Genomic DNA, 24510 nt, shown 5'->3' on the forward strand with positions numbered 1-24510 from the left:
TAAACATATAGTTTCTTAGGGTAACTGAAAGGCGAACAATGCGAAAGCTGTTCAATTATTCACTTTGTTTTCAGAAAGAATGTGAAGACACATACAAAGACAGGGTATCGTATAATTATCTTTTTGGGAAATGTGTTGTTAGTTTCATGTGCTCTGCCCTTTTGTTCCTGAACTACTACCTGTTTTACATTTCATTCATACTCACCCTTTTGTCACACTTATCGTGCCAGCTTTATCGCTGTTACCGTCTCTATCCACTTGCAGTTACCGCCTCTCGAATTAATAGAATAACAAAGATCTCTTCTATTGCCGAATTCATGATCTTATTCTCATCAGGTGTTCACTGGCTTTCAGTGTTCTGCAAGTACGACACATTTATGATCATTGAGAAAGGTAGACTCTTAGGTGTGCATTTTGCAAAAGAAACAAAAAAGAAAAAGAACACGAACGTCGATGTTCGGAATGTAGACGGTGAGCTACGAGAGTACATTGTCGTTGATCGTTGAAAGAAATTAGAGGCGAGCCCTTCGGAACGTTTAAAAACCAGTTTCAACGTGTACTGCTTCCGTCCATCGCAGTTATTTTGTTAAACAGTCTTGTCGTAACAGCTGTGAAACTGACGAATATTGGGCGCTGCAGCGCCGCATCCTTTGATTTCGTACCGATTATGTTTTATGCTTTCTTAGCATACCGATACCGTTTATTTTGTCACATTGGTTAATAGCAAGTGTCGAGCATTCATCTGCTCTGTTATACCGTGCCGCAAGTGACCATTACAAGTTGAGATTATTGCTGGCCCGTTTCTTTGTACGCTCTGTGTTTTTTCCGATATGGTCTTAACCAGTGTTTCGCATTTTAAATATACAAAATTATTCTCGTTGATGAAGACGAGCCACAGCCGTACGCCAATTATAACTGACGGTTCTATGTTGTCTTGTGTCATGCTGCGTTACTGGAATGATGATGGATTTAATGGTGATGGGTGTAGGGTGCACACAGTCCTGGACCGCGTGCTCTGTCAATGGGCGTTTATCCCATACAAAGCATATGCTCCCAGATTCTAGACATGCCTGATGTAAGTACTTGACGGTCGTTCCGTCAAACAACAAAAGAGTACCGCAAAATAGCCAGAGTTTTTCTGTAGTACGCTGGTCGCATCTCTCTCTCTCTCTCTTTCTCTTTGTGGCATGTCGGTATTGTCGTTATCGATGTACATACAGCCACCACGAAGTACATACTACGGGTAGTGTTGTCTACATCGTTCTCATCTTTGCTATTATCTCCCAAGATACCAGTGGCCAATGTGTGTACGATAGAGAGTCACGTTGGCCGAACGGTGGCAATCGTTCACACGTTCCTCTAAATTGCAAAATGGGTCAGACCGATGTAAATGAAACAAGTTTGATTGTCTCTCCCATTTGGAAGCTACGTGCTTATCACCCGTTGGCTGGTTCTCGATTGAGTTATTGTCACAGCTTTTGTAGTTACGGTATATCGTTGTTACCTCTGTTGTATACTTCTTTCTTTCTTTTTTGTTGTTGTCTAAGGTTGTTGTTTCGTATCTTGCAGTTTATTTGTTGAAACTGAATGGTGTATTATTTGATTTAGAACGACGCACCGCTTCGTGATCCACCGAACGTATCCAAGCTACGAGTTTTGATCACACACAAACCCTCCTCCCCCTTGCTATTAACTTGGCATGCGTTATTTTTGTTCTGTCTTTTTACGCATTCACGGCGACACACCATAGAACACACCATCACCGAACACGAACCCTTATTAATTTGTGTTACTGTGATATTTATGCGAATGTCGGATAAAAGTTTTTTTCTGCTGATGTGTGATCAGTGTGTAATACCAATAACAAAGTAGTAAAACGACGCCAGTGATTCTAAACTACTTCGGTATATTGCTAGAGTGCAATTAGTTGTAGTTGTCAATGTATATTTTTAGTATCAGCCGATCCTCCGTTATATCATGTGCACTGTATCATCATCAATCAGTCACGATCTTGTTTCACCGAAAGTTATACATATATAGCGTAGCAGTTCACTTTTATATTTGTATGATGCTATCGCATTTTGCATGGAGAATGTTTTTTTATCATTTTATACATGCATTTTTAGTTTCTTTAGTATGTGCTGAAGTTTATAGTATTTCTTTCTTTTTTTATTTTTGTTATTGTGACTAGATATTGAATTACCGGACTGAGGAATTTTATGCATTTATGGCGTGTAGAAATGATACGAAATATTTCATGTTTAGTCGTTGAATACGCATGGAATATCCTCTCGGTTTATTATAGCAAACACTTGGACGTTAATTCTGGTAACAATAACAGAGGAACATTGATTTCTAAGAGAAATGATTAGCCGAGGGAAATGAACGAAACATTGGTCGAATACACGTTAATACCGAATAAAGATCTTCGAAACGGTTGTAATTGAAAGATTTTACACAAAATTTGTTATATTTATAAGCTTTACAGTTACGTTATTTTTAATTTCCTTTTTCAGTCAAAAACGCATGATTCGCTGCTGTGATTTAGTTTGCTGTATCCTTGAAGGATTAGAAAAATTACCGGAAGCTAATGTTTGCACAGTCACGAATACCAATCTTACCGTGTACGTTATACTAATTTTCTTTTTACTTTGTATTAGTTGTTCACGTTGTGGTCCTGGCTGCCGATGCGGATTACCATGTATCAACCAATACTGCTATACACAACAGAAGAGCATGGTTGTTCGTTGACAACGTTTTACGTAAGGGTAGAGCAACACGAACCAACCCTGTTGATGATCAAGACCTGTAACAATGAAGTAAGCGTATGCTAATATACGTATAATATAAGTAGATTGCGGATCTTTATGCATTTATGGCTTCAAAAAATTTTCGAAAACTGCTAGGAAATAAAATTCCACAGAATTTAGTACGATTTCTATTTATCTCGGATCTACAGACACTACTACCGCTGAAAATAAGATTTTACAGAGTCCACGTTCTTAAAACTTCCCTAGAAAAATTGAAAATTCCATAAACATCCGCAGTCTAATATCAAGCCAACATATACTCTGCCGTTTCTTTTGGATATTATATTAATAAATATTTATTTGGTTAAGGTGTTTGGTGCCTACTGCTCCACAAGATGGTGCGAACGAAACATGAAAAACGACAAAGGACAAAGACAAGCCTACTTCGGCACAGGTGAAACGTTTCTGTTCAGTTTGTACCCTGAACGAGCAAAATACCCTTGGGTAGGGATGGACTCTTCGCACAATGATTCCAAGGTCCACCATTCGGCTGAGCTGTTCATGGCGGCAGATTCTAAAATGATAACAATTGGCGGCGGGTAATTTTTGTTTCTTTCAATACACACAAATATACTGCTGGGGTCATTCCATCTCGAATGAATCACTGGTTGCCGCTAGCATCAGAGATGTTAAACGATGAAAATCATACCGGTTTTCAGCTTCTGGGTCGAAGATACTTTTTTATCATTCTTTTATAAACGAAAGAAGTGGTGTGACCCATCAGGAAAAATGCCTTTAACATGTTAGACCACTTTGAGTGTGTAAGGTTTATAGTATCCTTTTGCAATGTCTTCTCAATATTATAGAGATTATGTAAAATATTGCGAAAGAATGCTATTAGTTTTATATACCGAAGATGGCTTGGTATTGTGAACTTACTTAGTTGTTAATGTTATTAATTTTCTTTTTAGAGATGGACAAGCCATATGGATGGACGAGAACATCAGATTCGGTAAGACAGACCGGTGCTCCACGTTCAACAACCCACCTCTTTGTGCTAGCGGCGACTTCGAGATTAGGGTACTGGAGGTGTACGGTTTCGCCGGTGCTTGAGGAGAACGCGGCATTACGACGCATTGATTTATTCGATTCACTACTGCCATTTAGCAACTCTGTTTTTCTATATGTACAGAGTTCTATACATTATATACAAGTGTCTTCGTCTCTATGTAGAAACATTACCGCGGCGACATTAAACGCGGGCATTGTTGTTAATGCATCCTCAATCGCTTGGCGGAGTAAACTAGTATTACCACGTGTGCATGTTTCGTTGCCGAGGCGCTAAAAGCAAAACGGTTCTGTGCCGAAATGAGATTACGCAGATTCTTTTCTATCTCTTTCGTTTCGTTAAGCTTCCTGTTCGATCATCCGTCTCAATGTCTCTGCGAAAATGACTATGCGACTGTTGCGTTCACTGTGTCGCAGATTATCTTATTCTATTCGAACGAGAGACGATAGAACGAAGCCTGACGCGTACACATAAGTCTGCGACACAATGGATTTTGATAATAATCGACGTTGAGACGTGACCCTTAGTTGTGCGCAGTTCTTGCTATCCCAAAGTGTACATATGTAAAAATGATTGGTTATTTACGTGAATACTTAATATTCATTTGACTAGACGCTATTCATTATGTATTTTGTATATATACGTGCATATACGGGGTGCGGCATTTGAAACAGGTAACCTGAATAACTCGCTTGTCTCGCTTGTCTTCGACAAGAGAAGAAAATACATCGGACCAAACTCGCTTGGTATCGAGGGGCTCCTAATCTGACGTCAAGGAGATACGAAGGTAACTCTGTCTTTTTAAATGTTTCAAGACGGATACAATGACCCGTCTCCACTTGTAAAACAATTAGTAGGATCAGATTATGAGCTCCTCGATACCAAGTAAGTTTGGTACGATGCATTTTCTTCTATCATGAAAAGCAACCGAGTTATTCAAGTGATCTGTTTGAAATGCCTCGCTCTCTATATACAGGGAGGATCCTCTCAAGATTGAAACCGCAAAGAATTTCTCGTGTTTAGACGACGCTCCCTGTATATACCATATTATCGCAGATTATTTCATTGAATTTATTGTTAATTATACAGTTTTGTCAGAAATGCTCGTATACATGTGTTAACAACTTGTAGTGTTTATTACTTTAGTATTGTTATGCCTAGCTTTAATCAGTTGTTAAATACAAACCGTGAGAGAGAATCGAAGGGAAAAGAATACTGTTTGTGTATGTCACCGCGTTACCTGTGTATGTGTGTATATAATATCATATACAGATGTGTACGTTAATCTCATATATTTTCCTATAAATATTAGAAGTAATGCCCCCAGCGCAACCAGATTCATTACACACACTCGACAAATCATTTATACACAACGTTTACACATACTCGACGAAGTGATCGTGCGATCGACCGTAGAAAGACATTCGAGAAAATAATGCCAGGGGGCGAATGGTACTTTGTGAAACAACGATTATCTTCTTCTATATTTTTCTGGTTATGTATCCCTTCTTTTTCGTTTTTGTAATTTCTCGGTGGTGATTTCGTCGAAAAGGACACACGTTCAGTTCCGAGTCGCGTAATAATTGACTCGCTTTCTAAAACCGGTTACGAAGCCATAATTTTCACGTAGTATTTTAAGAATTTGTATATTTTCTATAGCATATGTAATTCATGTTGATAGCGAAACCGTACTAGTACAGACACGGAACGATATATATATATATATATATATGTATATATGTATATATATATGTATATTTCCATTATGCGTTATTTTCTCTTTTCTTTCTTTTCGACACACTTCGGGGCATTCTGAAGAAACGTACTAGATGTTTACTGTCGGTTATCCTTCGTCTCTCTTTGTGATCAAATCTGTATCGATATCGTAACGGTACACGATTAACTCTTAGAGTACCTGCTTCTGTGTTTAGTTTCTTGTTGATTATTTCTTTTTTTTTATTATTATTATTCGAGTGAAAGGACGAAAGAAGAAGAGAGTGGTGAACGAGCGCGAGTGAATCTAGAAGGTGTCCATTTGGATCCCTTGGTTGTGATGTAGAAGTGGCTGGCACCACTTTTGTCCGAGCGACAATACCTACTAATTATAATTGTTTGCGTGAGAGGATCGTGTATCTTTCACCCCCCGTCGTCACTTTATCACCAATCTCGGAACAGCATACACGAAATACGAACGACACGTTACACGAAATGTCTCGTAACTGGTGATACAGTCTAACAAAATGAAAACTGCACTTGTAAGAAATAAGAGAAAATTGTAGAATGAAATATCACGAAGAAGATATTCGGTTTGCAAGAAAGTTGGACTCCTTCGATGCTCGTTCGTACACTTTCGCCTATACTAGCATAAGCACGTTCTTGAACAATCGTGTATCCAACTACTTTACAATTCAACTTTCTTCAAACTCTTCTGTAAAAACTTCATTCTACATTTTCGACATATTTTCTCGCATAGAATCAGTTATGAGACAAACGTTATCGAACATCGAAACACGGGAAAATTGAAGAAAACGAGCCTAAGCTAAATCGCTCCATGTACCCGATTTACCACTTGACAATCTTTACTGGTCTAGGTGGTAGATGATGTATTAATCAGAAATTGACACATAAATCACCGATTACACGCTGTAATCGTAACACAAATGGACGAACAATGTATCGAAGTACAATCAATACTACACATTTACGGCGCTATTCAAATCAGTTCCGACTATAAACAAGGTACCGTCGAATTTAACAATCGAGCCCTTTTCCAGTTTACGCGTACGTTTCAAACAGAGCTTAATGTAACACCCACGTAACCGTAAATTGTAGCGATTTACCGTTTCAACGAGTTTTAAAATATTGTGAGAATGAGTGCGGAAAAATGGGGGAACGCTGCTGATCTCACCGAGGAGTTAGCGTAGTAGAACCTGTTGAATATGTTGAACCTGTATTAAAATAACGGACTCTAGACGGTTCCCTCGTTACGAGAAGAATATCTTTACTTTGTCAAAGAGATTCGTGATGTCACAGACAAGTATGGTTATACATATATGGGTCAAGGGTGTACAAGTGACAGAGCAATTGTAGGATTGAGTAATAGTCAAAGAAGAGGTAACTGCGCGCAGGGAGTTCGACGCGAGTTTTAAATTATTTCGCTGTTAATTTATAATTTACATACGCTCATCCGCAAAGTTTATGCTTTACATAATTTCGTTTCCCCGCTAACTATCCTCTTCGTGGCTATCGCGGAACGCGCTTATCAAAAGAAAAACGCAAACGTACGTTTCACGAATAAGTGGTTTCAAGTGCTGCTGGTGCGATCGACAGAATTTCTATTTTTTTTTTCTCTTGCGAATCCATAGTTGTGTGTGATAAACTGCAAACGGAATGAGTGAATATTTATTTATTGTATACTCGTACTCGTGCGAAAGATGATGTGCTGAAAATGGAAAGTATTATCGTTCAAAGTTTCTAACGTAGCACAGAGCATAACATAAATATATGCTATATATAGGAAGTAATATATATATTTATATACATATGAATTGTATATATAAATCTATATACAATACTATCTATATATTTATATATAAATTTATATATACACATATAAATATATATATCCCACAATAAACGACGAAAAAAAAAATAATGAAAATAAAACATAATTGAATGGAGTGTTTTCAAAGCTTTCCGCAATGTTGTTATACTATATTACGTTATATATATACATATACATATATACACACAGATATACATACAAGTAATACATAATATATATTTATATATATAATGTAATATATACGTTGTATAATGTAAGTTATACCGTTTCCGGAAAGAAATTGTTGCGTCTCGATGCTACTTTATCATATCATCGTTGTGAATAGTATATTGTTATACGCAAATCTATTGTCCCGTTTCATTCCTTCTATTTTGAGAAGGATATATCTCGTGTCACGTTCTTATAACAGAAACACACATACATCGCATCTGAATCCCAAGAGCCATTATGTGAAAGTAAATTACAATGTAAAATTCATTTAAACGTATCATGGAAAACCGAAATCTTTGGAATGAATAACACCATTGAAATTACCACCAATAAAAACAAAGTCTTCTTCCATTTTCCACTACTCGATTTGTATATTTGAATGACCAGCGGCTACAATCCTACTGCTTCATTTCTCGAATAAATCGTTTATTTTGTCGCAATCATTTTCGAAATGAATATATACTAAAGTCGTAATTAATCAATGAATCTTATTTATTTTTCTAATCAACCTGTACTTATATATATATGTACTTATATATATATATATATATTTCCCCACACTTATAAATAGTATTATCCAAATTGAGTGTCACTTCATTAGACTTAAATGAAATTAAGAATGAATTAACAGTATGAAAACTTTTGTATGTAAAAACTATTATTGATGATACCAAATCATTTGTGTTTTATTCGAATACGAAGGTGTGACACACTTTGGACAACACTATGCAAACGTTTAAACTGATTTAATAAAGAGTTATAAATGTGGAAACGCCTTAATTGTATATTTTAACTTGAAAATATTTTCCATCGAGTTCGAGCATTTGAACAGCGCCCCTGTATAATGATCAAAAAGTGCTTTTCCCAGCTGTGCAGCGGTGTATGCGGGGATCACATTTGTAAGGCATTGACATAACAGTTTCAGGTTGAGCCTTGTGTTGTGTAGTCGAAGTCACCGTCAATCGTCACACCAGTATTGCACGCGCTGTGTCCCCTACGATTTCAACGGTGCGTTTGTGCGTCCTTCACACAACCTATCATACATCATTTCAATAACAATAAAATAATCAATTTCGTGGAGAAATACTTGAGTGAAATATTTATTAACACCACCATAATTCAGTGCACATATACTACGCACATTATAAAATCGCAAATCTTCAATGTTTTATAACAGTGTTTAAGTAGTTCCACGATATCTTCTTCGTCTTAACAGTTAAAGTGTAAATAGTCACCGAGATCTGTGCTTTACGGCTGCGTGAACTGTAAAGGTAACGGTGTATAAACTTATATTTAGATATTAATTAAATGAATTTTATATTAGTTGTACAAATAAGGTTCTCTGAACACTTTACTTGTTGATATAAGGAATTTCTTGTCATAGATATTCATGAAACTTTGGATAATCAATAGACTGCGGATTTTATGGAATTAGTTACAAAAGTGGGAAGGTATATACATACATATATTCACAACAGTGAGAATATTCGAAGAATGTGAAAACATTGTTGTGTTATTTTCGACTTACGAAAATTATTCGGAAAATGAATAAATAAGCTGTGTATATATTATATGTACAATAATAGTTCACGTGTTCTGCAATGAATAGCAAACAATTTTGATATGGCCTAAAAATTCGCAGTCTAAAGTCAATTTTGAAATGATGTGAAGTGAAAATTGAGGAATCGTTGTCGTTGCCGGTTTGAATGTTAAAGATTTCGTAAAGTAAGAGCGTTATGGGAGAAAGTGAAGGGAAACAAAAGCGTCATGCGTTAACCATCGCGAGTCGTCAGCGAATATTCTTTTGGAAGTACGAATAAAAAGGGCCGGATTTTTTGTTTCTGGTGAATATTTTTTGGTAGAGGGGGGGGGGGTATCGTAGCCGTTATATGTACTTGATCATGCAGCCCGCATCTTTCATTGAATGCTGACTCGTCCCATATATCATCCTGTCAGTTACTCATCGTTTCTTCGATTCCCCTCTTCTTTTTTTCTACTTGCGTCACCTACAAGATTCGATGGTGTCTTTATCCAGCCGAGCAATGAGATATGCAAATTTAAGCAAACGATGGTAAATGGGTTCACCATATACAAACGCTGAAGAATTCTCGACACCTCGTCGAAGTCTTCATCTCTCTCGTTCTTCCCGAGAAAATTTATTTCACAATTTTAATAAATCTAGAATATAATCCATCGATTTTCTTATATCCATTGCACTCAAAAATCTCATTACGCACTAAATCTGAAAGAGTTTTTATTAACGTTTATGAACATTTTTTTTTATTATGAATGCATAATCATCGGCATAATTATTCGCGTTGCACAGTATTATTTATGATGTTGAATAATGGAGATTTATAATAGATTCTCTTTGAACAAGTTCTTTGGTTAAATTGATTAATTTTTTTTATTGCATAATACATACATATACATATACATTAGATATACATACACACTGATTTATAGCTGAACATCGTACTAATTAAAAATAGACGTTCACGCTATGTAGATTCACTTTCAATTAGTCTGCAAACGTCCGTAATTATCCTACCATGAAGTCCGGGTAATTGACAAAAAATGTTATAAAACAAAAGCTTTGCTATACTGGAATGGTTAGGGATAAATCAAATGTACTGATGATCAACGAAACTAAAGAACCATTCGGTGTTAGCTGCTTATTCAAAGTTCCCTTCTAAGATAGAATTTATACATGTTCGTGATTGAGTATTCAGATTGAACGATGATTGATTGCAATTGATGGATCCTTAATTAGTCGTCTGCGGATGTTTATGCAGTTTTCAATTTTTCTAGACGAATTTTCAGAAACCCGAATCAAATAGAATCTTATCTTCCGTGATAGGGTAGTAGCCTTATTTTTAGACCTGAAATAAATTAAAATTGTACTAGATTTAAAAATTTTCGGAAACCATAATTGCATAAAGATCCGCAGTCTAATTATTGTTTAGCATTTTCCATCCTTGTGACGAATAGAATACGATGCAATTTCAAGATCAAGGATAATTTGACGGCACCTTTCTTACACGAATGTCCAATAAGCCGAGGGTGTATAATTTCTATAGATCCTGTATATGTATAACCGGCTGAGTGGTCGTCGTGAACTATGTTTTAGCCGACGTTATCAGAAGATAACGTAAAGAGGGTAAATTCTAAAATGTTTTAAACATTTGGAAGCCGATGACGCTGATAGGACAGCATTTTGATAAAAAAAGAAGTTTATAATTGAACTTCTATCGTTAAAAGCAAAAGACAAGCGCAGTCAGTCACGCTAATGGGTTTTCTTCTATCCGTTAAGTTAATAACGTGCCTGGATGAACACCCTTGGGGTCACGAAAGTCGCGCGAAACATTAAAATATCCTAACTGCATAAACTGATTAGAACTCAATGCGATATAATTTATTTTCTGATGTAGAAGTTTTTTATTAATTTGAAGGTATATATTCTGTAATTTATTTTGCATTATTTCTGATAAACGATTGATCGTCAATCTTTTTTCCGGGCGATTTTGTTAAAAAGCAAAAGAAATATATTAACGAAATTTTGGTTCTATTTACCGGACACAAGAAATTTGTGATAACTAATTAATTAATTAATTCTTTCTTTATGCCGTAGCACATAACAAGATCATTATTTTATTATGCTCTGGTGTATCACAGTTTCTTAGTATTTCCTGTAACCGGAAACGAGAAATTACGTTGTCTCAAATTATTGTAATACTTTTCGTTTATATACAAAGGGGAAACATAAATTTTATTTTTAAAAATAAAGTAATACTAGAAGTAATACTTTATATATGTTATTTTTATTAATTTCTAAAAAGTTCCTAGATGTTACATTATACGTACAAGTTTGTATAAAAGAGATAGAGAAAATCTTAATCGTGTTGCAATTTTAATATTAAATTAATAGTTCGGAACAAAAAAAAACGAAAATATGGTATGTATTTATCAAGGTGGGGAATACAGAATAAGGATACAGAGTCTTGTGTCCCCACTCTACCTTCTCGTTCTACGACGCTATTCCCCCACTTCTTCTTCGTACTGGCAGAGAGAGGGTAACTTTTTCTCCTCCATTCGTGCTTCCTCCCCTCGTGTGATAGACTGTGACCAATTAGGTTTTTTAAATAAAATTATAGCACACATTCCGATATAGACACCAAATACTTCTCACACATTAGTTACCTTACTACTACACTTGCTATTACATACCATGCAAAACAAGAGAAGGCTTATGATAAATGGCTTCAGGTTATATAATTAACACCTGTCGGCGCGCGCGCCTTACCTTCTGGCAAATTCATTGACGCATAGTTGTATACTTGCTTTTCAAGAATTAAAAATGCTTCAGATTCAGCTTCTCTAATTGGCATTTTTAAGACTACAGATTGCTCCACCGAGCAAACGAGCAAAGCAATTAAGGATTACCTCTTACTTACATTCGTATAATTAAGTTTGACGACCCTGAATCCCGAATGAGGATCAGAGTAAATTAAGGAGGCCGCTTATAATTAGTCAATTATCTCTCTAACAAACATCATTTCAGGATTTTCGTTTTCGGACTAAAATATTCCACCAAGAGCAAAATCTTTCTCAAAAATCACGTTCGTGCCGCGCCATTTACAGTCGGGAATCAACGTTTACCAACTTTGGATTAGTGACCAATTAACAAGCACAGTTAATTGAAACGCTGCGCTGGACGGTTTTTTCTAGTTTCACATTTGAATCACAAACGAAGGAGACTCTTGTCTATTTGCGACCGAGTCTGAAAAAGAAAAGGAAAATAAAAAATTTCGCATGACGCGTAGCCATGTTCTCAGTGTCCTTTGAATTTTAAAAAGTTCTCGTGTGGCCCAGTATTCTACACATACGAAACTAGAAAAAAAGAGAAACAACGTTTCCGATCCTTCTGAAGACTTCAAGGTCGTTTGCCTTCTTAAATCAATCTTCTTTCTAGACATTGGCGTCAATGGTAAAATATTAAAGTTTATCATCAGTTTCCTACAAGACAGAACAATTAGAGTCAAATGCAAAAACCATTTCTCCATTTCCATAGAATCAATCCATGTTTGTCATTTCTTCTAAAAAGACATAAGCTGTTTATATGCATCATCTGCGCTTAGAATTACTTATTGTTAGATGACTTCACCGTTCAAGGTATCTGATACACACGCGCTGCACAAACGCAACTGATGCTGATGATGTCGTTGAGGACGTCGTGTGCTATCTCGGTTTATAATTTTATTAATAGTGAAATAAAAAAATCTAGAATCGGTCATTTGACCGATTGTGGTACGTTTAGTAACAATAAACCTATGGACTATAATAACATTTCCTGATCGAAACGTTTTACAGGAGTTGCATTCTAAAATCGGACATTTCATATGCAACAACCTAATAGTATTTTACTGGAAATCAGTCTGGGGAAAGCTAGTGTATACATATAAATCGGAAGACGGGAGCTAGTACATAATAAATTCGTCTATTGTCTCGCGCGCATGTGTTCGGTGATGCGTGACGGATGACAACACTGCTTTCATCGCACATAAATCGTAAAAATTCAATGACGACGCTCGGTCTCATTATCGGCATCATTCCAGCGTGGAAATAAGCCTTGGAAATTGATAAAACAAACGATTTAACGCGTCGCCGCGCACACTCTTCGAACGATAATCGACCGGTCAGGCTCTCGCCGTTGATAAGTGATAATTCAGCAAAATTGTATTACACGTAAAATGTATATGTGGAGCAAGCAGAGCGGCAGTGACTAATCAGGCGGACGCGCGTTAATTACGATGAAGCCAGACTTTCGACTGGGGGTCCAGGAAGAGGCGACCCAGACATTGGTAAATTAATTCCATGCTTATCGTTGTATGTACATTGTACATGTTTTCATCGCTTTTGGATCCCCCCTCCCTACCCTAAGAAATCTTTAATCTTTACCTATTTCATTGCATTTATTGGGTTCGACCGAATGTTCGTAGCGTTTCTAAATTAAAATTCAATGCTAACATTCCTCTATTTTACTTTTTGCTATTTTCAATCAATTATCTATATATATAAAAGCGAAGTCCTGACTCACCTATCAACGCCCAGGCTAAACCCTTGGACTTAGAAAGCTGAAATTTTGCACAGAGGTTTCCCTTATGATCTATACAAGAGATAAGAAAGGATATTTCGAAATTCAATCCCCAAGGGGGTGAAAAGGGGTTGCAACGTTTGTATGAGGAATATTTTGTTCGTGGTCGGATTTACTTCATACTTGGTCTTAATGCTCTTTGATATAATTAATCAAACACCTGTTTGGGCATTTTAAAAAATTGAACCCCCAAGGAGGTGAAAAGGGGTTGCAACGTTTGTATGAGGAATATTTTGTTCGTGGTCGGATTTACTTCATACTTGGTCTTAATGCTCTTTGATATAATTAATCAAACACCTGTTTCGGCATTTAAAAAAATTCAACCCCCAAGGGGGTGAAAAGGGGTTTTGAAATCTAAGATTGCGGCATGACATAAAATTAAAACTCTATAGGGGTGAATGGGGGGTTAAAAGGTTTTATATGGAGAAACAATATCAATTTCCGAGGGCATTAAACGGTTTTCTGTGCGAGCGAAGCCGCGGGCAGAAGCTAGTATTTCATAAGAACCTTGATCGATTTCGACGAAACTTTGTACATGTGTAGAACTGACTTAGATTTACAAAATACATCCATCTTAACAATATTTTCTTTAATCATTCTCTGTGGATGTTGCTTTTCATGTGGATGCGCATTCCAATACTTATACATATACATATTGTCTTCAGTATTAACGCGCACATATGTATATCTTTAACCAATTTGAAAAAAATTGCACAGATCATTTAACACGGAACTTGTTTTTTTGCCACTATTCTTGCCAAGTAATACGAAATAATTGTCACCTCTAGGTAATAAATGATCGGAAATCGTGTATATATACATACATACATGTATGTATATGTATATATGCGCACCATCATCGATATTATGCGACCAAGCTTTGACATCGTACACATTCTCGAGCTACGTTTTTTATTTCGTCGATGCTTTTTGCAAATCCCGCACCTTTGCAATCCTGGAAAAAGTTGTCGTACCATTGTCTTTACAGTTACAGTGATTAAAACGTCTTTATCCCCGAGAATGTCGCAGGAGGAAAAAGAAAATTTATATTCTTTGTATAGCTACATTTATTTCAATTTAGATTATTTCATCTAAAAAGAAACGCGTAACATTCATATTTCTTACTCGTTGTTGACTCGTTAAAATACGCCAAGGGGTTAAACTATATGAATTCACACATTGCGATGAAAGAAAAAGATTGAAACGAACGTGTCGGTTACACAGACTTTCAAACGATAATTGACCGGCTGTTTGGCGTTGATAATAAGCGATAACTATCCTGCGCTTGAAAGAAGTAACCGCAAACAGCAAATTATTCATTCGTTTGTGCTGCGTATGTAAACATCTTATTGTTAGATATATTTCTACTGTGTACCAACACATACCTTATACACATTGCACAACAAATTCAATGTTATATATTATTATAACTAATATTAATGACTAATTAATAATACAGTAGGACCTCGATTAACCGGCTTGATCGGGAGACAAACAACAGCCCGGATAAATTAAGGCTCGATGGATATAATCGAGACCCGAGGAAATAATTAAAATATAAATTATATTCAAAAATAAATTTATTTTCCTTCGTAATATATAATCATATTTAAAAGCATATTTGTTTATAATAATCGGCATCCAGTTAATCGAGGTCCTCCTGTATCGAGAAAAAGAAGATATGGAACAGGAAGGTAAAAGACGTTTTGCTGTGATTCTGTGATTCCGTAATCAGTGGGATCTGCTTTAATTTATAGAAATGTCAGACGCCGCGGTTAATCCACTTCGTTAGCAAATGACGAAGTGCAGACGGAGACAAGTAATACGCGCACACAATGAAAGTGTACCTAAGTACCTACGTTCAGCCGGCATAGAAAGCGCCGCGGAGCATGTTAAATAACAAGGGCTAAATAAGGCTGCCAGATAACAACAGCTATCCCCGCGAGCGGAATAATAATTACTCAAGATACATACCTAGTGTGAACTGTGAACGTACCGCGGCCATTGTGGTAGTAAGGACAGACGATTCTATCAACAGTCGCCTGCGCGAGCGCGTGTTCCCGTGCCGTGATTACCATAAAGGGAGTTGAAGATATTCGCTGATGCTATTCGAGGTTCCTCCGACTTTCAAGGAGATATTCCTGATGAATTTTCATCGTTGCTAATAGATTGTTCATTTAAAGTATAAATATACCTTATTTTCATCTTCGATTCTTCATTTCAAAACGCTATGGAACTTTCTCTCCAAACCAATACATTTTATTCGGCCGCACCCTGTATGCATTTCATGAAAAAAATGAATAGATAATAAAAAAATGCAAAGCAGTGAAAATATTTTTAACTCACTGAAATTATTCTATGATATGTAGCTCCTTCTAACTAATGCATATAACTTTCATGTTGCATTAAAATCTACAGCCTAATTATCGCTGTGTACAATAAATTATAAATGCGAATGTAAGTTCTTTCCGAAAACAGGTGTAAACACAGAAGTGGGAACTGTTTCACCAACAGCGAACTATAACAATGTATTTTCTGTTCCGCATATCGCACATGTTTTGCATAGTAAATTATTTGTGCATATGTTAAAAGTCACGCATATTCTCCGCACATCTCGAACATATTTCTCGCATGAGTCATGCACAATGCACACATAGTATACATATACACATCAATGAAGACGAGTTTCAAAAACGTTTCGAAAACATTTTGATCGATTATGGACGGGTTTCTTGAACGGGTTTCGTCCAAAAGATGTACAAAAAAATAGTATAGTCCTATACGGACTTAATCGACACGTATTCAGTTGGCAAGAACGTTATTTCGGTATTTCAAGGTGAAATAGAACCCAATTTTTTTATGCAGGCAATGATACTTCACAGAACATATATTTAATATTTTCCATTTTGTTCGATGATCTTTTGGCATTTTCTGGTAGCTTCACAATTCCGTGCTCATAAAACTTCGCTTCTGGTCCTTATCGGCAAAAAACTGATCCAAGTGCGATTTCAGGTCATCACACATCACACATTTCACCTTAAAATACCGAAATTACTTTCTTGCCAACCCAATATTTATTGCCACTACATTACAAAATTCCAAATTGTTTCTATCGATCATTGAAATTCTTGAAGCCTCAGAAGCCTGAATGGCAGGAAAATACTACGGAGGACGTCTCGATGTCTGGACTTTGCGGTTCTCTACGCGGCCTGGAAGACATTTCCGGAAATGCGACGCAACCTTACCGGAGAAATAGCCTCGCCTTGTCCTTACACTCGAATTTGGCTGGTTTCCCAGCTAACAATCCGGAGATCTCACCGTTTCATGTCGTCGATTCGGCTCGAAGAAGATTCAGCAATGTCAGCGACGTCGTCTCGAGGAAAATCTCTCACACGATTCGATGGAGGACCGTCTCTGCTTCCATTGAGCTCACCGTGACACAAGTGAGCCACAGCGTCCTTCAAAATTTTCAGCATGTGTATAGCTAACATACATCTACAAATTTTCAGCATGTGTACAGCTAACATACATCTACAACACGCATATTTTAAATTATCATTACGGGCTCTAATAAAATAGGTTACAAATGGTGCCTCTTTTACTTTCTCGTGTAATTCTTAGCAATTGCAATTTTTTCAAAATCTTTTTTGCATGTCATTTGGTAAATTAATTCTTCTAATTGCTCAAAAAAAGTCAGGTCGTTTGGTCCGCTCATAAAAAAGTTATACTGTTTTAAAGTGCGTTCAAATACTTTCGTGATACACTGTACATTTAGGAGCCCAGTAAGCGATATGCCCGATTTTGGACGGTCACCTGTGCGCGCATAAGTAGCGCTTTCTGCTGGCAGAAAGATCGGGCATCTGCCCGGCAGAATCTGGCGGCAAAATGCTGGCAGAAGCTGATTGCAGAATGCTAGCACAAGCTAGCGACAGAATGTTGACAGAATCTGGCGGCAGAATGTCGGCAGAAGCTGACGGCAGAATGCTGACACAAGCTGGCGGCAGAATGCTGACAGAAACTGGCGACAGAATGTTGGCAAAAAATGGCGGCAGAATGCTGACAGAAACTGGCGGTAGATTACTGGCAGAAACTGGCGGCAGAATGCTGACAGAAACTGGCGACAGAATGTTGGCAAAAAATGGCGGCAGAATGCTGACAGAAACTGGCGGCAAATTACTGGCAGAAACTGGCGGCAGAATGCTGACACAAGCTGACGGCAGAATGCTGACAGAAACTGGCGACAGAATGTTGGCAAAAAATGGCAGCAGAATGCTGACAGAAACTGGCGGCAGATTACTGGTAGAAACTGGCGGCAGAATGCTGGCAGCCCGGGCATCTGCCGGCTGAATGCGTTACTTATGCGCGCACAGCTGCCCGTCCAAAATCGAGCACGTGCGCTTACTGATCAAATGCATTTTTTGAACATATTTATTAAACTAGCCTTACAGAAAAATTGAAGTCGTTTGATCCATTCATAAAAAGGTTATTCTGATTTAAAATATGTGGGATTAGTTATGCTCCTAACTGTACTTACTCCATCAAGTGAATGAGCAAGAAGGCGTCTGATCGGTATTATTTATATTTTGTACAGGGCACATCATTATGCGGTCAGTACATACGAAACCGATTGAAACGGTCCGGGATCTTTCACCGGAAGCTCGGTCTAAAGAGGATGAGGAGCGCGATGTTGCTTCCGGGTGGCGCGGTCGTAGGTGAAGTTTACCCAGAATTGATATCGGTCGGCTCCGAACTGGAGAAAATGCATCCAAACTTGTTCAATCGCGTCGCCCGACAAATTGGCTGCGGCAGTTTCTCTTCGGAACAATCCGCCAGCGAGGCCATAGCCGATGTCTCCAGGGAAATGATCAGAAACGGTGAGATGACCTGGAGCAAAGTGATAGCCCTTTACGCCATCGCCGGTGGCATTGCTGTGGATTGCGTACGTCAGGGCAAACCTGAGTTTCTACCCGCCATACAGAGAGGTAATTAATTCGTTTAAAATTATATAATGTCATTCCTCTGGTAGTCCTGTTTCTCTTATTTTGGCAAGAAAGGTGCGGCCGAGAAGTGTTAAGTGGCTGCTCAGCATGTGTCCTATGTCGCAAAACAGCTAAACTAGTATACTCATTACGTCGTCGGTGTTAACAACAAAATCAAGACTAAAAGGAATTCCATTAAATATTTTGTACAAAAATGGGAACCTTAATTATTAACAATGCTTATATGATAAACAATTTTTAATTATTTTTACCAAATTTTTGAATTTCATTCTTCACGATTTCTAGATAGAATAAATAAATAATAAAATAAATAAAAGCAAATTCGTTTCATTTTGGTTATCAGGTATGAAAGACGTTTTGGAAGAAGATCTCGGAGCATGGATACAAGCCAATGGTGGATGGGTAAGCTGAGATGTATTATGTGGCCTAAATAAAGTAAAATTCGCATTTTCTTCGTCTAACTTGAGCCTCTTATTTTAGTCTGCCTTGACAACACGCTATAGGCCAGTAACAGAAGAAGCAACGTGGTCCACGTGGAAGCTTGTGTCGGTATTTATATTTTCCACACTGATCGCTATTATAATTTCAACATTTTTAAAATATTTAATTTTCTAACGTGTGCTAAATGTGTACGGTTATTGTATAATTTATTATAGTAAACATTTTCATAACATCCTCTCGTACGAGTTTCTTATTATTTATTGTTCCTCAGTCTAATAATTAGGAGGTCACTTGAAATCGGACAATGGTTCGTTGTATTTAAATTTTACATATTTCAACAAATGATTTGTGTAAACGCAACTCGCGCTGCTCTTTCAAGTATATATTTCTTTTTCCGACATCTCGTGCTGTGTAACTTCCGGTTCCGCTAATTCAGATTCCTCTCGACTAGCAGACCGTTCGATAATGATCTCCTCGTAAACTTGATTTTTATTCTTCTCATTTACTTCCTGGTAAAAAGAATTTATTCTAACTGTTCGGAAAAAGCGTACAAAATTATGTGCAATTTATGAAAAATTGTGCGGCCAAATTGAGAAATCAGATTACCCGCACTTTCGTAACTGTCGCGATGTACGCGAGGAAGCTCTGATTCGTTTCTTCCTTGTTAATCACTTCAAGGTACTTTTTTCTCGCGTTTAGAACTTCCTCTTGTTGCTTTTTGTGCCTAATGGCTAATTCTAACGCTCTGAAAGAAAACAAAATTCAAAAGAAAAATATATATATTTTAAGTAGCGTCTATCTCACAATGTAACAATACCTATTCCAATTGTACACTGCGATATTAATCTGTATAGCTTCTGCGATTAAACCATTTTGCAAAAGTATACCTTCTGCAGTTAACAGGTCGCCAGAGAGGAGCGCCATTTCTGCCAGTCTCTGAGTTTTATTTGAAAATCTCTTTTCGGCGATTCGAACATAAAAATGGATTATTAAAGGACCAATTTTTTTTCTTTCGTTATACATATTACACAATTACCTTTATATACTGAATATAATCCACTTTGTCATATCTTGAAATCGCTGCATACGCTTCTTCCGCAGCGCTCAGTTCTTTGTTATCAGTTGCCATAACGGCCATACAAGTCCATAATATTTCATTCTACTTGGAAATTCAATATCTTAAAAATAATATTACGCTAGAAGATATTATTACATATACATAGAAAAATTACCTGAGCGATTCGACAAAGAGACAATGCTTCTTTCCACCTTTTATACAATATATGTTGATGAAGACTGATGAAAAATGTATAAAAGGAAGATGCTACCAATGCACCATCGCCACGACGTACCATTACCATACCGTTGTACACACTTGAAATACTTGGTTGTCTGCCAAACTCACTGTAAGCATTCAGAGTGCGTTAGCGAGTGGACGATATTTTCCAATATAAAGGAAAACAAATTCAAACCTGCTTGGTTTATCAATCCTAGTCTTTCTTATTATTTTCCGATCACTATAATGCACGCAATTAGGACATAGCCATACAGACAACATTGCATCGAGCATCGCTGCTAAAACATTTGCGTCTGTCGCCCATGCGATATCTTGCGCCATTGCGGCTGAAAAAATAAAATTTATAGCTGTATATTAAATCATTAGGAACAGGAAAAAATAAAAATTTTAATATAGCCTAATAACGGTTATTATTATTTAGACTCCGGATGTTGATGCAAAATAAGAAGTTTGTGCATCAATTGCAAGATTTTTCCTCATTTTTGTTATAAATGCATAAAATTCCGGAATCTAATTATTATATATATATTCTCTTGAACTACCAAAATTTTTAGTTAGTTTTAAATAATTGAAACTAGCACTCGAATTGTGCTTGCAATCGAATTACCAGTAGGACAAAATGCATACCTATTTTACATACTCTACCGAAGCCAGTGGTTCGAACAGAAACCAGAAACAAATCTTTATTCGCATCGATCAACGCCACTTGTCGTTCATTCGGTCCTCCGATGTGATTTAGCGCCACCCTTGTGATATCTTGAAGGTGTACGTAGGGTTGACTTTCCGTTACCGGTTTATTGTAGGCGACTTCCAAAACATGAAGTACTGAAAGAAAAACAAGATCCATGAAAATTTGGAAGAAGACAATCGACTCCGAAGAAATGTACACTGTATTTCGCCATACGTTTTTCATTAGTTTGAGATCTTATGACTAAAGTGTCAGAGCACAATGATACGCAAGGGGGATGAAGTCTTTCCTGTGTCATCCCTTTCCACTTTGGAGTACCTAATAGTCGACCTTGATAACTGTACAACGATACACTGTTCCATTCGACCAGTAGGAACTGTCTGAAAATGATCGATATCTTTTCTATACCGTACAAAGTATATTTACATTAAAATACAATAATTATTGCATACTTCTCTGCAAGGAGTACTGCCGATACACTGGTATTCTTCAAATCGAATATAGCCGGTGTGTTCCAGTTTACTACCGAGTAAATATGACACTGAGCCGGTGTTATAACAACCAAATGGTCGAAACCAAATTCCAGCTGCACCACACGGTCCGATATCTCTAATGTTTCCTGGACTTCGTTGGCGATATGTCTGATTTCGATCACTTTCCTTTTAACTAATGTAGCTTCGTAATTATTCCATTCCAATCTCCTGTTAGCGCATATATATATATAAAACACATAAATAAAAAGCTTGTTCTCAACAACATTTGCATCGTTATGAAATTTTGTAGTACCTATCTATTATATGTCCAGTTAACACAGTTCCATTACTACAGGCCATAGCGATTTGAGTACTATCGCTAGACCAGGCGATACAGTATATACTTCCAGAATTAATTTTTTCCAGCGAATAGGACCACTAGAAATATAAGCATTGTTATGGAAGAATATTGTAATCGCTGGAGGTGTGGTTCTCGCACACTTCTAATGATCACTAGACCGCGGATTTTTATGCATTTATAAGGGAATTAACAGGGTGAAATATACAACAGTGAAAAATATATAAAATCAAAGAATATTGTTATGTTGTTTTCAACGTGAAAAGACACAATATCGATGCAGAATATTTTTATTTCGCATAAAGATCCGCAGTCTAATAATTACCAATTAAGGGGGTAGACTCGTTTTTCTGCCTCATTCCTCCATAATGCAAACGATGGCATGCGTCGATCGCGCCGAAAGTACAAGGGATACCGCCCAGTGGAAGGAGTAGGCGAAGGGACAGTGATCTTGGAGATCCTCAGGGAGCTAGATCGCGACTTTTACAGTATTAGGAAGCATAAAGCTGCGCATCTACATGCTGCCGAATAATGCAATCTACGCCTCGTAAATGTAAAAAAGGACTTTCGAGGACGACTGCGGTCTAGATTGATCTTTTATCCAACGCTTTTGACTACTGAAAAACCCCATCGCATGCATTATCGAGAAATGAGTTCCATTATTGGAAACGAGTCTACCCCCTTAAGAATAAACTACAATATAGAAAGAAACGAACTCCTGTTTTATCACACAGTTTGATCGTATTGAAAGATCCGACAGCGAAGTGATTCCCCGAGTAACTCCAACTCAACGATGTGATGGGATAATCTCCTACGTTGCTGGAGAACACTAGAGTGCCACTGGGGTCCCATACCTTTCAAAGAAATGACTTGCTTTAATGATTTTGTCAGACATGTAAGATAACATGTTCGTAGAATTAATGTAATTTTATAATTATCTCTACACACACCTTGTACCTGCAATCTTCTCCGCCAGAGATTACCAGTCCGCTAGTCTGGCTCCAACATACGATCAAAATCAGTCCGTCATGTGCTAGCAACTAAAATTTTTATACGAAAAATTGTTTCATTTCCGAATAATACAAATGCTACGCGCATGGATTAAATTATTCTACCTTCCGTGGTTTCGAATTCGAATTCAGTGACTGAAATATTAAATGAACACCCTGAGAGTACAGGACCGTTGTACAATTTGGACTCCAAGCAGCGGATAAAATAGGAAATACACTTCTGACTACAACAGACCTAAGCATACCGCTTCGCGACCAGACTTTTATCAAGCCATCCTCGCCAGCTGAAATTTCAATTAAAAAATTCAGTAAACAATAAACTGTTCGTTCGAAACGTATATCTTACTTACCTGTTAAAAGAGCAGAACCATCGGAACTCCATCTGCCTACTGTAGTCGCGCCCTTGTGAGCATCAACGCTTTTCTCTATTCGACCATTCTTATTGACTAAATGATACTTTCCTATAATAAAATATTATTCAATACGCCTATCAAAAAATAAAATTTCGTTTGTTGAACAGTTTGTTAAAACAAAATAGCTACTTTTCACTAGACTTTCTATAAAGCGAAGAATAAAACATCATGAACAAAATGATAAATACCGTCCGCCGTAGTAATCAAGAGAACATCTAATGTCTGTTTTTTGGAAATTAACGACCCATGATTCAGCCGTGGATGCCATTGCATGTCTGTCGGGTAAAAATCATCGGGAAATTGCGTGACGACACTGGAATGCGCTATACCGCCTTCCAAGTGCCACGCTATTAATAAATGATCCTCCCTATAGGAAAAAAGAAAGAAATATAAATTATCTTGCAGAATCAAATTTTTCTAAACATTGAAACGTACCCGCAGGAATAAATTTCTTCTGCAGAACTCCATGCTACACAGGTCACCAAACGCTTATGACCATTGCGATTTTGTGTAGATATTTTAAATCTCATTTTACACTATCGCCTATCAAAATTATGCTTTCGTATACTTGCCAATATCTTCTTTGTTGCACGTAGAACTATAAATTGGACATAACGCGACGTTGACATATTCTAAAGTAGAAATTCGATCGCGTGCTCGCTCGAACTTTGTATTGGAGAGTATTTGTTGGTGAACAGTTACTATGGTGATAGGGTGGAACATACATTTGCTTTATATGTATGTATTATCTCATACGTGCTCGGTGGAAATCTTTACATAAGGTCGTTTTTATAAAAAGGATTGTAAGATTATTGTATCTATATAGTAGAAGCCTGTGTGGAAAATATTGCCCTCGAAGAAGGACGATTATCCTCATGAGTAGATTGCGGATTTTTATGCATTTACGAAGAAATTGATCGGGTCAAATATAAAACACAGTAAAAGATTTAAAAAATTCGAGAATGTTGTAATATTGCTTTTAACGTAACAAAGTCGTTAAAGGATGAAATCAATTTTCATGTTATTCCTGCTTCCCATAATGAATGCAAAACATTTTTATCTTGCATAAAGATCCGCAGTCT

The 24510-nt window shown here is 37.0% G+C and overlaps 3 protein-coding genes across 9 annotated transcripts in view; 2 read left to right on the forward strand and 1 right to left on the reverse strand.

Moving 5' to 3' along the window:
- Positions 1-4007, forward strand: part of Sky (GTPase-activating protein skywalker) — a 43971-nt gene extending 39964 nt beyond the window's left edge. Inside the window, exons 8-12 of one of the 4 annotated variants that reach the window (XM_076427144.1) lie at positions 75-104; positions 989-1075; positions 2661-2819; positions 3120-3349; positions 3722-4007. In XM_076427144.1, the coding sequence (XP_076283259.1) occupies positions 75-104; positions 989-1075; positions 2661-2819; positions 3120-3349; positions 3722-3863 (648 nt within the window). In that variant the 3' untranslated portion in view covers positions 3864-4007. The remainder of the gene's footprint in view (positions 1-74; positions 105-988; positions 1076-2660; positions 2820-3119; positions 3350-3721) is intronic. The other 3 variants (XM_076427158.1, XM_076427151.1, XM_076427167.1) reach the window with 3 other exon arrangements.
- A 90-nt stretch (positions 4008-4097) lies between these two features.
- On the forward strand, positions 4098-19419 carry LOC143210417 (bcl-2-related ovarian killer protein). 4 transcript variants are annotated; one of them, XM_076427288.1, is made up of 5 exons: positions 4098-8865; positions 16883-17191; positions 18340-18730; positions 19092-19150; positions 19229-19419. In XM_076427288.1, the coding sequence occupies exons 2-5, from the start codon at positions 16928-16930 to the stop codon at positions 19361-19363; spliced, it is 849 nt and encodes a 282-aa protein (XP_076283403.1). In that variant the 5' UTR covers positions 4098-8865; positions 16883-16927; the 3' UTR covers positions 19364-19419. The 4 variants fall into 4 exon arrangements, with proteins under 4 accessions (XP_076283403.1, XP_076283413.1, XP_076283394.1 ...); XM_076427298.1 differs by having other exon boundaries at positions 4098-8602; XM_076427279.1 differs by lacking the exon at positions 4098-8865 and adding an exon at positions 8872-13455.
- Oseg5 (intraflagellar transport protein Oseg5) lies at positions 12574-24349 on the reverse strand. The gene is made up of 16 exons (XM_076427079.1): positions 23864-24349; positions 23617-23795; positions 23366-23476; positions 23121-23299; positions 22956-23045; positions 22722-22859; positions 21961-22085; positions 21627-21875; positions 21391-21554; positions 21114-21311; positions 20662-20812; positions 20422-20593; positions 20226-20348; positions 20007-20146; positions 19796-19934; positions 12574-19698 (listed from the first exon to the last, which is right to left on the reverse strand). Exons 1-16 carry the CDS (start codon positions 23956-23958, stop codon positions 19564-19566), a joined length of 2388 nt encoding a protein of 795 aa, XP_076283194.1. The 5' UTR covers positions 23959-24349; the 3' UTR covers positions 12574-19563.
- Between the last annotated feature and the right edge of the window lie 161 nt (positions 24350-24510).

The sequence above is a fragment of the Lasioglossum baleicum genome, chromosome 1, assembly GCF_051020765.1.
Source record: "Lasioglossum baleicum chromosome 1, iyLasBale1, whole genome shotgun sequence".
Classification (NCBI taxonomy): Eukaryota; Metazoa; Arthropoda; class Insecta; order Hymenoptera; family Halictidae; genus Lasioglossum; species Lasioglossum baleicum.